Here is a 14,063-nt window from a genome sequence, read left to right as displayed (position 1 = left end):
CATTGAACACCTTTGATTTCTAGATTCAGGGTCATCACTATCTGAAACTCTTTTTACCTCCAGGACATTCCTAACAAACTCCTTCAAGATAACTCTCATTCCATTTCATTCCATTTCATTCCACTTCCTATCAACACCATGATAAAACAACTTGAACCCTGCTCCTAAACTTCTAGCCTTGCTACCTTTCCACCTGGTCTCCTGGACACACATTATGTCTACCTTCCTCCTCTGCATCATGTCAACCAACTCTCTACCTTTTTCTGTCATAGTTCCAACAGTGAACGTCCCTACTCTGAGTCCTATACTCATGGCATTCCTCTTCTCTCTCTTCCTACGAACCCACTTTCCTCCTCTCCTTCGACCAACAGTTCTCCAATTTCCAACAGCACCCTGTAGGTGAACAGCACCGATGGTGGTCAATGTTAACCCGGGCCTTGACCGATCCAGAATGGAAGTCATAGGTTTGATTTACATGTTTGATTTGGCAAAAGTTTTACGTCGGATGCCCTTCCTGACAAAACCCTCTGTATTTATCTGGTCTTGGGACCGGCACAATAAGACACTGGCTTGTGCCCTTTCGCGGCTACATTTGCTGATAGAGGTGAATGTGATCATGATATTCTTGTGAAGAACACTGGCAAAGTCAACTTCTTGTTTTGACTATCTATGAAGTTAACAAACCTTGTTGTTCCTAGGAAGAATGTAAACATGGTCATGCTTTAAGTTATATCTGGGACAAAGACTAATATCTTTAAGTGGATAAGAGTATGACCGTCTGTCAAAATTCAATGGATGAACTGGTTGAAAACATTTAAAGTCCGAGTTGTTGACAACATATTGTAATGTTTGTTGATGTTTGTTGATTCTGGGGGATGGGACATTCACAAGCCTATTGGCTTCTACCCGTCAGCCCTTTTTTGTTTGGATGTTGTTGTTGATGTTGTACGTATAATGAGGGTGTGAAGTTTATTATGTTAACATGTTAGAAATAAGTACATAAATAAATAAATTAAATAAATAAACAAAACTCATCTGTCTCTAAGCCAGCTACATAAAACAATTTTATGGTCTTCACCCGTTCTCAAGCAAGGATTGGTCTTCAAAAAAAAAAAAAAATAGGAAGCTCAGTCATGTCCTAGGTATCTTCATCACTCCCATAGCAAGGTGGAAACCAGTTAGGGTTCAGATCTCTCCAGAACTTTGTTTGAAACTTCATGGTTAACTTTGCCTGGTATAAATATTTGTGTTGTTGGATATACTAATTGTCTGTTTGACTTTGTACTCCACAAGAACATTGCTTACAATAAATATACATACTGTATAACATGAATGAATAAAGAAAAGTAATAAAATCATGCATTTAGTATGAAAAATGTACTGGCATTTACACAAATTTATGTGTTGACATTGAACGTGGGAGTATTTGTTAACCTCAACCAGCTTCTGATGTCCATTGCAATGGACATCGAGCTTTTCTTCATTCATTAATTATTTTTCATACCCCCTGCATCCGCTTGTTATAATTCTGCTTGTCCCTCATTCCACACGATTGTTACACTAGGAAGCTGTGTGTGCCACTGCCACAGCTTGTGTCCTGATCATTACTGTTGTGTGAATGATCATTACGGTTGTACAAATGACCGGAGAGACAAGTGTACTTCACATAGGTCCCGCAAGTTATACATAATGTTGGGCTGTTTTGGGCTATAGGGCTTACCATTAACCTATGAACAAATTAGGAATCAGGAATAAGATTGCTTATTTTTTCATGATTAACAACAAAAAAGCGTCACCCCTTTGTTTTTTTGACGAATAGCACCCTAGATGAACGATTGTTTATCTGAATTTTGAGAGAAAAGGTCATGTCTGACCCTGCCTCTGAGCTGCTGGCACTGCACTATTCCCGAATGCTCCGCCCTCCTTCGTCAGTGTCAAGTGCAGTGTCTCTGGGACTCCTGGCCACGCCCCTCCGCCATGCCCATCTCCTGATTGGTGTGCTGTCTTCCTACCAGGCCCAAGTCCCGCCACTTCACCTGGCATAGACATTTTAAAGACTCTGCAAGCCAGTCAGTCAAGACGACTGAATGACTGTGGCAGCACGCCCCTGAGTCTGTCGAACTGTAACTGTGTATACTTAATTTGTTTCTGAGCATTTTTTAGAACTGCTAGTTTTTTGTGTTCCATTTGAATAATTTATTTAGCGAAGGTTTGGAAAGTTTGTATATTACAGCTAGTCCTCTCAAATTTTTGGTTATCTTTGAACAGCACCCATGTGCCTTCCTTAATTTGTTAAAAGAAATTTCCTTGTTAAACACTTGACCTTAATGCGAGAATCCAAATGTGGGACACATGTTAAGACACTAAGCACCCCCTATCACCCTGTATTATTTTTGTAATTTTTATTATTTCAGTTTATGATTTTGTCGGCTCATATTCTGTTCAGGTGCAATGTCAAATTTAGTATTTTAGTAACGAATGCATGGGTACAATGAGCAGAGTTCCCACAGGCACTTTGGGCAGCCAGGTGGCCTTAGGGGTCCTTAGGAAGGCGCGTGCAGCTATTCCATATTGTGTATATGGACAGCCTGCGGCGCACAGAGAAGAGGCTGATGTGCATGTGTCTGTGTGTTTCAGGTAGGCAAAAGTACATTAAAGTAAGGATGTGGATGTATAATTTGCGTATGAATGTGTTGCCTTCTGAACAAAATACAACTGGCATGAATGTACAGAATATGGGGAATGTTTCAAGTAGTTGCGGGGTGATTAGCTATTCCATATTGGGTATATGGACAGCCTGCGGCGCACAGAGAAGAGGCTGATGTGCATGTGTCTGTGTGTTTCAGCATATTTCAAGTAAAAAGAACGTAAAAACTCATACACGCCTGGAAGTCCGTTTATTTACGTCCAAGTGTGCAACACAAATAAGTGTTTAATGGTCCCCCTTTAAAATCTGGGTTGTTTTATGTTATTTCCCCAGTCCTCTAGCTGGGTTGTAACATAGGTGGGGGCTCGTCAGGGAATCGAACACGGGACCTCTCGCACATGGTGGTTGATTGACTTCTTGTACATGGTGTGAGAAGTCAATTAAGATGGTTGATCGTCGTGAGTGGGTGCAGCTGATAACCATGTCACTGTTCGACGTAGACGGCTTCTTAGCTTCCCCCTCGCTAACCTTGCTTAAAGGGACAGTGAAGTTAATTTTAAGTGACATATATGTTATAAAAAATAAAATAAAAAATAAATTTTATATGTGTAGCATCATCCGTTTGGTCAAAAAAGCTTAAAATCTGCACCGCAGCAGGATCGGCATTCAGTGGGCTTCATACGTCACTGGAGCCAAACATAGCTTAGCAGCCATAAGAAACAATACAATTCTAGACACGATTAACACCAAAAATATCATGGTTATCTGCGCTGTGAACAGTTGTGTCAACAGAATAGCAAAAAGACGCGTCTTTCAAATAAATTCACTGTGGAATTAACAACTACAGTTGTTATCGCGGTTAGCTCAATGCTAACATAATATGGACAATCCCATTGACGGGCTAGCGCGTTAGGATTTTTAGTGCGATACCTTCCCAGAAGGTATTCTAAAGAACGACAGGTCCTTGTTTTTGCTTCTTTTTGCTGTTCTACTAGAGTTACACCTGCGCTGGAAGTGTTGGACATCCCTCAGTTCGCACAGACAGAGCAAACTCAGTCGTCTTCCGATGATTTTCCGTCTTGTGTATTAACTTGAGCACAAGCTCGGAAAGGTGATTATATGGCTCTCTCTGACAGCTTTGTGATACCAGCCTATGCCTGAGATGAAGGCAGAATGAGCCCTGGAGCCTCCGTGCATAAAGACCGCTCCTACCTCTCCTGACAGCTTGTGTCTTCCGTTGTCATGCAACCGCCTGTGTGCTGCACAAAGAGCGGACCCGATGCTACAGAAATACTTCTCAAGTGTGGTGAGTGCTGACAAATCAAAGGGTGAAAAGGTGGCTTATTTAGTGGATGGTGAAGTTTTAATGCGTAAATGGTCCCCTCCCCTCTCCAACGCAGAATGGAGCGATGCATTCCAGAGAGTTGTTCCCTCAGTGTACCGTTCACATGTGTTATCTGTGGCACATGACAGTCAGTGGTCTGGACACTAGGGTGTGACTAAAACATATCAGTTAATCCTCAAACATTTCTTTTGGCCTGGTTTAAAGTCTGATGTTGCCAAGTACTGCCACTCCTGTCACGTCTGCCTAATTTTGGGAAAACCAAACCAACCCATTCCTCCCACTCCTCTGCACCCCATAGCCATCATAGGAGAACCATTTGAACAGATAATAATAGATTGTGGCAGACCTTTGCCCAGAACAAAAAGTGGAAACTGAGTTTTATTAACCGTTATGTGCACCGCCATTCGTTTCTCTGAGGCCATTCCGCTGCGTAATATCTCAGCCAGATCCGTAGTTAAAGCCTTAACACGGTTCTTTTCCACATTCGGCCTTCCTGGGCACCAATTTTAAATCCAACCTTTCAAGCAAGTGCTGACCACTTTAATGGTGCAGCATGTAGTCTCCAGCCCGTACCATCCAGAATCCCAGGGTGCGTTAAAATTCTGGCACCAGACGTTAAAGTCGAGGCTTCGTAAATATTGTCTGGAGACTGCAAACAGCTGGGATGAAGGACTTCCCTTTGTTGCGTTTATGGCTTGTGAAGCCGTGCAGGAATCCTACGGATTCAGTCCCGCTGAGCTAGTTTTTGGACACATGCCTCATGGTCCATTGATGTTTCTGCAGGACAAATTTCTGTCATCCGCTGCTTCTTCTCAGATAAATATGTTAGATTACATTAGTAAATTTCGTGAGCATCATGCCCGCTCTTTTGCCAAAGACTCTCTATCCTCTTTTCAAACTGCACTGATGCGTCAGTTTGACCGTTGTGCTGTTGTGCAACAGTTTTACCACAGTGACTAAGTTTTGGTGTTACTACCAATCCCAGGCCCCGTGCTATCAGATAAGTTATCTGGTTCGTATGAAGTCTGTGATAGGGACTATGTCATTAGAACTCCCGAGACAAAAATTTGTGTATGTCACATAAATATACTGAAGTGGTATAATTCCAGAGAGTCCTGAAAATACCCCAAAAGTGCACGAGCCTGCCCAGCCACCTGTGACTCCCCAGCAGCTGTGTGGAGTCCCCCGGCCAGTCCGATGACGATGCTGTTCTGTTGCAGGAGGATGGGGATGGAGTAGTTCACTCTGTCTCGTACTTTTCACCCAAGTTCAACAAGCACCAGGTCAATTACTCCATCCATCGAACAAGTAACCCTTGCTTTGTCGTGGGTACTTCAGCATTTCGAAGTTTAGCTCGGGTCCAGTGTTTTGCCAGTCACAGTGTTCACTGATCATAACCCTCTCACCTCCCTGTCCCTCATGTACAACCACAACCAGCGTCTCATGCGGTGGGCACTGATCGTTCAGGACTACAACCTGACCATTCAATATAAAGAGAGGTCGAAAATGTGTTGGCTGATGCCTTGTCCAGACAGTGAGCATGGTGTGTTGATATTTCCCTGAATGGTGAAGTGATTAGGAAGAAAAATTTAGGAATATTTGTGAAAGCATAGTGGGATTTTAGATGGTATTTTGCTATGTAACCCAGTGGGGTTCCATTTTAAGGGGGGGAGTGTTGAGGCCCTAGCTCATGTCTATTGTTTATATTGTCTACTAGCGGGAACGCGTGGAAATTCCACGATAAAACAATAATATCAGACTTCATACCAAGCATATGAAAACAACTGTATTGGTATTATAGTAGCTGACTACATGAACAGAACTGTATGTAGTTACTTAAAAACCGTTTTTGTCAGATGCCTGAGGAGCATTTTAGATACTTCATCGATTGTCCCATTCCAAACGGAAACCATAGCTGGACAGACTGTTCATGCTAGCCAGCTAGTTTCACTCAGAAATTGTTGCCATTTTCTGTGTCGTTCCTGCTGTTTGGACTTTCTGCTGGAAAACATGAAAATTGTTGGAACAGTTATGACACTAAAATTTTGTTAACTGGGAAGGCCAATGTTTAGTTAGTGATAGGCAGATGAAGCCCCTTGAAGCATTGAAGGTTTTCATCCCAATCGGTTCACTGTGGTTCGTAGGTTCATGAGGCTTCATTTGCTCTAGTACGACATCTACTGGATACTAAAATTTCAGTTGGCATGAGTTTGAAGTATGTGGCATTTTGCAGAAAGCCTGTGAATAAAAGTAAGCAAAATAAGAAAATATGTGTAGCGCCCCTCTAGAGTGGTTTCTCTATTAGCGAGAGGTGGCTAACCTGTGTTCTTTATTTAATATGGGTTTCTATAGTATATTTGTTAGGCTTCGCTTAATTTTAACCCTTAATCTTAACTTTAATGTAATTATTTGATTTAAACTTAAATTGATACCTCGATCAAGAAACACAACTGTTTTATAGAAATAGGAATATTTACTTAAGGTAGAAAATCATATACTTCAATATCAAACAACAAAAAGCACAGCTCAGCAGAAGCGCAATGGTAATGAAACATCAAATAAATGTAAAAGAAAGAAGCAAACACGAGAAAGAAAAAAAGAAAAAAACCCCAACGTAGTCAGGTTAGCCTAAGGTACAAATTACCTTCGTCTTTTGGACAGAAGTTTAACTCGTACCATAGGCAATGGAACGGAAATTAAGTGAAACATTATTGAATGCAGTAAACTAAAATAAAAAGCACATTACCGTCACGTTTTCTCTCGACTTTTTCTCACTTTTTCTTGCACTTGGCGGCGAGAAATAAATACAATAATAATGATAATAATAACAATAAGAAGAAGAAGAATGGATTAGATTTATATAGCGCTTTTCTGGACACCCAGACGTTTTACAGTGGATCCATCATTCATTTACTCCTCATTTATACTTGCTGATGGTAAGCTACGTGTGTAGCCACTGCTGTCCTGGGGTAGACTGACGGAGGTGTGGCTTCCAATCTGCGCCTATGGCCCCTCCGACCACCAGCGGAACAATCACACACATTCACACACCAGCGAGTGCCCCACTGGAGGCAAGGAGGGTAAAGTGTCTTGCCCAAGGACAACAAGACAACTGACTCTGCGGGAGCGGTAATCGAACCGCCATTCTTAAATCATTGGATGACCCGCGATACCACTGACCCACTGCCGCCCCAAAGAGGTGTTCATTTCGCGTTCGAGTTTTTTTCGACTTCTAAGACAAAAAAATTCCGAATTTTTTGGTTGAATTCCGATTTGTTCGATGTGTAAAGCGTTCGAAAACCAAGGTTTGCTTGTATAAGTATACTTATACAGTATGTATACTTATTTGGCAGTAGCTGAAAGGTGAGCTGACACCTCCCACTGAGCTGGAAGTGGGAGTGTAAAAGTGTAAAGATAATTTCCTCATTGTGTGGACAATAAAGTGATTTACTCTTAAATCTTAATTTTTTAGGCCATAAATCACTGATCCTTAGCCTCCTTATGTCCTGTGTAGATGCTGTCCTTCTCTAGATACATGGCTCTAATGGCCTCCTTCATGCATGATGGCACTACCTCCCTGTTTCCCTTACCTGGGAGATCAACTGGGTGTAGGCTACTCATTTCAGAGTACTGTGTGGGATGGGTCTGACATAAGAATCAGGTCTCGTGTCTGTCATCCTTAGATGGGCCCTCCCCAGGGTGTGCCTGTGCAGCACAACTGGATCAATGGATGGGTGCTGAGTGATGCAAGGGAAGTCTGAAGTAAAAAAAGAAACATTCAGTGTTTAACATATCATAAAATAATGATGTCAAAGGTATTCTAATGCCAAAAATGTCTACTATATTTTCAATATTTTCACTGACATGAAGACAATACTTACCATTGCTAGTATATCTGTCATCTGCAATTAATTGTAATTTATCATGTCTTGTAACCTATCAACAGGAGAGGTCAGTTCAAAGACAAACAATATGTTGTTTCATTATGCCATACAACTGGCATCAATTGGTTTATCCGTTTACATAGTGTAATATTTCATACAAACATGCTGAACAAACTGCTCAGACATTTGCCCCCTGACTACGGTAGTCAGAGGGCGTCGCCGAAGTGCCGGCTCTCACTGACCTGTTCTGTGACCGGAGACCAGCCTGCACCAGTGCCTGATGAAGCAAAGTAGTCTTAAAACTTCGTTATTCTGAGGACCCCTGTTAATAAGGAAAAGTAGGAGACTTAGCTGATCATCATAAGTTTAAAAAGTTTATTCCTGACAACAAGTCTAATACAGATATCCGGGCTTTTCTCAGTGTCTCTGCCTACAGTGGTCTTGTAACAGTGCAGTTGAAGAAAAGCACTACCTTTCTCTGCTCAGTGATTTTTATACATTTCAGATAAATAATTTGCATGAGATGATATGTTGTCTTCTGGTCCAATTAGATTATGACAAGTGTTTGGCAACCCCCCTTCTCTGTGAGCTTTGGAATGTAGGTGCTGGTCCCGGATGGAATGTGGTTTCTGATCTGCATCCTGTGAATAAAGAACTGAGACCGCCATCTAGAGGTAAGATCTTAAGGCCGGGTCGGGCTCAAAATGTCAATAATTACGTTCGGGTCGGGTCGGACTTGGGCTTATCTTTCACTAACTTTTTTAATAAATATACCGTATTGGCCTGAATATAAGACGGTGTTTTTTGCATTGAAATAAGACTGAAACAGTGGGGGTTGTCTTGCATTCGGGGTGTAGACATTATACCCATTCACAACGCTAGATGGCGCGAGATATCTTTAAAGCGAATGCTCAACTTAACTCCGCAGACCAAAGCGAACCCCTGTCACGAAGAAAAAAAATAAAAATAGCAGTAGCACGAAGAAGAAAAATAAAAAATAGCGGTAAGAAAGAAAAGAGAAGAAAATAAGAGATAACAGAAAATGGAGAAACGTAGCGACTATCTGGAGAAAAGTGGGTCGAAGAACGGCCAGGTTAACCGGCAGCTGAGGAGAAGTTATGACGCAAACTTCAAGATGATGGTGATAAATGAGGCAGAGTCTTCAAACAATTGCGATGTGATCGAATACATTGAATATATTGTTATAATCATGTGTATCAGATGTACTGTAATTATTTTGTGTATAAAAATTTTATTTGGTGTTCAAAAAGTCTTTTTTCAAACTTGAGTCTTGAAAAAGAGGGGGTCGTCTTATAATCAGGGTCGTCTTATATTCGGGCCAATACGGTATTATTTATATATTGTGTATCTCAAACGATCTATGGATATTAAACTAAGGAATACCTTTAGTAAATAAATAATTTAGGTAAAACAGAGAAGGTGCTGTATGGTAATTCGTTACAAAAGACAGGCTTTAATTTGTTATAATGCACAGGCATCGTCACAAATGTAATCATACAAATAGCAACCAGTCCCTTGTTCTGAGCAGTGCCCTGTCTGGGTCTGACTGACGCATTTCCCCCTCCTGAGTACTCACAAATAAAATATAAAATTTTGGGTTTGTTTTGGGCTTGGGCCTGCAAATCAAATTATTGATTGGGCTCGGGCCGGGTTGGGCTTTAATGCCCGTGGGCCTAGGTCGGGTCGGGCTGGATTTTTTAGGCCCAATCTTACCGATCTTACTGCCGCCTATGTCCTATGTCCTATGTAACTGTGTGTGTGTGTGTGTGTGTGTGTGTGCGTGTGTGCGTGCGTGCGTGCGTGCGTGCGTGCGTGTGTGCGTGTGTGCGTGTGTGTGTGTCAGATTAGTTTGAGTGTGTGGAAATTTACTGAGACAGGGTGATGCAAAAGTACAGACTGTGTGATTAAAATTGAATATTGTGAAGCCAGCAAAATAGTAAATAGCATGTACCTGTATATAATGTTTAAATCTCTTCACTGACTAAAAATAAACGTCACGATAACCTAGCAAAACATAGGGAATTTGACTGACTGACTTATCTCAGTATTTCCCAACCACTGTGCAGCCGGAAATAACCCACTTTAAACTTAATTGGTCTAAAAAATCTAGCGACAGTCCATTCTATTAGTCTGCAGAAACACACAGAGAAATTGGCATAATGAAAGACCCTCAAAGCTGAACTTCCTGCCTTTTCCGAAATCTCAAGAGCTGATTCACTGCTAGACAAAGGTTCCTGATGTGCTGCAATTGATTTGCAAATGTAGTTGATACATAAAAGAACACGTAACTGTGTGTGTGGGGGGGGGAGTGGGGGTTGGCTCTGCTCTTTTCCTCTCCACTGCTTGTGCCTGGAGAATTCTGGTGGGTTTCTGTAAATAGGCTTGAGAAACTTCTTTAGACCAGCTCTATAAAGAAAGATCCATGATATGACTTCTGTTAATTTATTAAATTTTTTATTATATACCCTTTATAATCCGGTGTGTCTTATATATGTAATAAATTATAAAATGAACAGTTCATTACAGGTGCACTTTATAATCCAATGCGCCTTATAGTGCAGAAAATACTGTACTTCTTCATTGGTGTTCACCACATTTTTTTAGAATGCCTTGGCAAAATTTTTTGAAAGGGGGGGGTATTTATTTACAGCCCAATTGTAAAGATTAAAAGCTCATTGGCTTTTCTTTTCCATATATGTTCTAGAGAGGTACTGTAATTTGGTTTGTTTGAACTTATTCATAATTTGCTATATTTACCAAATCAACCTGGAAGACAGACGTGTTCCTAAACTAATTATGAAGTTGGTAATGTATTTAACAAAACAAAGCATTAAAGAAACTATCGACCTTTCATACTTTGATCGATAAAAGTGTGAACTAAACTGATGTTTCATCATGGCAAAAAACATGAGCTTGGTACTTAGCAGGGGAGTAGGGTGGACTTATTGGAACGCTTGCAAATTTAATTAAAGATCCCAAGAGTGAAACTTTTGTCTGTGTAAATATGTTACAGCTCCATCGTTGTGTTAATGTTGTTGTGTGTTATCCTTGCCGCTGCAGGTTATGCCCCCTGTCGCTCCACCTGCTGTGGGTTGCACCTACAGGTGAAACATATTAGCCAGTAGAGCTATTACCTCAAAAGTCCTGATTCAGACACTGGTTCAGTGTCAGTGGGCAGCATTTTAGCTGTTTGGTTAATCAGTTTTGGAGCTGAATATGGGAATGTGATTTTTACTTATGTTTAGGGGAGAAAGGGTGCTGTTGATATTGATTGGTCAATTATTCAAATAGAACATATTTTCTGCTTGTGTTGCAAATTTACCTTTCCTTTGAAAAAGAAGAAGAAACATTCTGTTTAGAAAGAAAGAAAGAAAGTCAACTTTATTGATCCCCTACGGGGAAATTATCTTTGCACTCTTTTTTACATCCATATATGTATCAAACCATGCATACAATGTTGTGTACAGGCCCCTGAGCAAACACAAAACACACTAGGGGCCTGTAGGCATGTGGTTAGTACAATTGTTGGTACATGGGGAGGCAGAGTGAAGGGTCGTGACTTCGGGGTGCGCCCCAAATGAGCAGCTTGTGGGGGGGACGGCGCCTTGCTCAGGGGCGCCTCGGCAGTGGCCTGGAGGTGAGCTCGCGCCTCCCATTGTCAGCTCCCACTCCGAGGATGTCTGGCAGGAGTGGGATTCGAGCCGCCGATGTCTGGGTGATGTCTGGTCTGAGGACTTATGCTCTACTGCTGAGCCACTGCCGCCCCAGTTATTATCCCCTTTGGGATATTACTTTTCCACTCCAATCTATTTGTTATGCACACACATATGTATATGGTACAGGTCCTGAAAAACACACACAAACACAAAGGGCCTATAGGGCATGCAAGGAAATAGTGAGAGCGAGAGCTGCTGGCAGGTCCTTTGTGGTGCGCCCTATGAGCAGCTTGTGGGGGACGGCACCTTACTCAAGGGCACCTCGACAGTGCTCAGGAGGTGAACTGACACTCCTTCAATGCCAGTTCATGCCCCAGGCTTTTGGTCCATATGGGATTTGAACCGGCAATCCTCCAGTCCCCAGTCCACGACTTAGCGGACTGAGTACCTATTTATTGCTGGATTTATGCTCAATATATATTTTATAAACTGTAACTGATCAACTGTCTGGTAGACAATGAAGTGATGTGATAAGACTGAAAAAATGAACATAGTGGGTATCACTGACATGCGGTGAGGTTCATTGAGGTGAGGCACAGATGTTAAAGTCAGTTCTAATAGAATGTCAAATTTGCTATTAAATTAGCAGCCTGACATTAAAAGCTGGTTAAAAATAATTTAGGACACACAGTGCTGCAGTGGGCGGCACGGTGGCGCAGTGGTTAGCGCTGCTGCCTCACAACACAGCGGACCCGGGTTCGAGTCCCGCTCTGTGCGGAGTTCGCATGCTCTCCCCGTGTCTGCGTGGGTTCTCTCCGGGTTCTCCGGCTTCCTCCCACCTCCAAAAGCATGCGCTTCAGGTTGATTGGCCGGTCCCAAATTGACCATAGGAGTGAGTGTGTGAGTGAATGATTTGTTTGTTTCTATGTGGCTCCGCGGTGCACTGGCGTCGTGCCCGGAGTGTCCCCCGCCTCACGCCCTGAGACTGCCAGGATAGGCACTGGCTACCCCGCGACCTGCGTTAGCGGATTCAGCGGATTTGGAAAATGAATGAATGAATGAGTGCTGCAGTGAGCAGCTGAGCCTCACCTCAGCTAGGACTACCAATCGATTAAAACAAGATTTAATTAATAAGAGAAGATAAACGTTGGAGTGTAAATATCTGCTTTGAACTTCAGATCAGGAAATAACCCGCCCTGTTCAAGTGGTACACTCGTAATACATTTAAACAGTTTTTAATGTCAGGCTGCTAATTTAATGGCAAATACGTCACTATGTCTGCCTCGTAGAACTGACTTTAACATTGGTGCCTCACTGCTGTGAACCTCATGTCATGTCACCTCATGGCATGTCACTGGTGGGTAGCTTAGATTGCAGCGGGAATGAGTACCGTATTTTCCACACTATGAGGCGCACCTAAAAGCCTAAAATGTTCTCATAAACCCGTAGTGCGCCTTATAATCCGGAGCGTTTTATATATGGATTAATATTCATATTAATATTGGTTAAAAACATGATCGCTGAAAAAAAGCTGGCAGTCTGGCCGGCAGTCATGCCGCACTCCGCCACCAGAGGAGCCCCCTCACAAGGCACTCAGGCCCACGCCCCCTAACAATGGTAGTCAAGGGGCGTCACCGAAGTCCCGGCTCTGACTGAGCTGCTCTCAGACGGTAGAGCAGACTGTAGGAGCACCGGTGATTACGTAGCAAAACATAAGGAACTTTCAACAATTCAATTAATAAAGTTTGACTGACTGACTGATCTCAGTATTTCCTAACCATTTGGCGTCGGAAATAACCCACTTTAAACTTAATTGGTCTTAAAAATGCCATTGTGCTGTCATCTGGAGTCTAGTGACGGTCCATTCTATTAGTCTGTGGAAACACACTGAGAAACTGGCATAAAGGTGAATGAAAGACCCTCAAAGCTGAACTTCCAGCCTTTTCTGAAATTTCAAGAACAGAGTCACTGCCAGTCAGAGGTGCCAACGGGTGTGCTGCAATTGATTTACAAATGTAGTTGATAGCTCTGGGCGGGCGGCGGAGGGGCGCATTCAGGCTTGTGTATTCTGTCTGCAGCGACGTGCGGTGAGATTCATGGCGGTGAGACACCGACGTTAAAGTCAGTTCTAGGAGTAAAACAGCATCATATTTGCCAGTAAATTAGCAGCCTGACATTAAAAACTACTTTAAAATTGTTTGGGACACACAGCAGCAAATAGCTGCACCTCACCTCCGACTGGACTACCGTTCGATTGAACCAATATTTAATTAATAAACGAAGACGAACGTCGGAGCTTAAATATCTGCTTCGAACTTCAGATCAAGAAATAATCCGCTCTGTTCGCACTGACTGTACTCATAATGAATTTAACCAGTTTTTAATGTCAGGTTTTTTAATATGCGTGTTGACTTCTTTCTAAGATGGCAAAGTGATCAAGTGATCAGGTTTCCTTGATGAAGCTCAGAATGGCTTATTGACATAACAATAGGAGCCATTCAAAGGTAGTC

General features: G+C 42.2%; 1 protein-coding gene across 1 annotated transcript in view; it reads right to left on the bottom strand.

Annotated features, from left to right (window-relative positions):
- The window catches only part of LOC137592200 (dynein axonemal heavy chain 12-like), a 54,527-nt gene that overhangs the window by 30,154 nt on the left and 10,310 nt on the right, over positions 1-14,063 (bottom strand). The window contains exons 6-7 of the mRNA XM_068310217.1: positions 5,399-5,468; positions 5,118-5,247 (exon numbers count right to left, since the gene is read on the bottom strand). Coding sequence (XP_068166318.1) covers positions 5,118-5,247; positions 5,399-5,468 — 200 coding nt within the window. The remainder of the gene's footprint in view (positions 1-5,117; positions 5,248-5,398; positions 5,469-14,063) is intronic.

This window comes from Antennarius striatus, chromosome 1, assembly GCF_040054535.1.
Source record: "Antennarius striatus isolate MH-2024 chromosome 1, ASM4005453v1, whole genome shotgun sequence".
In the NCBI taxonomy this organism is placed as follows: domain Eukaryota; kingdom Metazoa; phylum Chordata; class Actinopteri; order Lophiiformes; family Antennariidae; genus Antennarius; species Antennarius striatus.
This window is presented reverse-complemented; position numbering and strand designations above follow the sequence as displayed.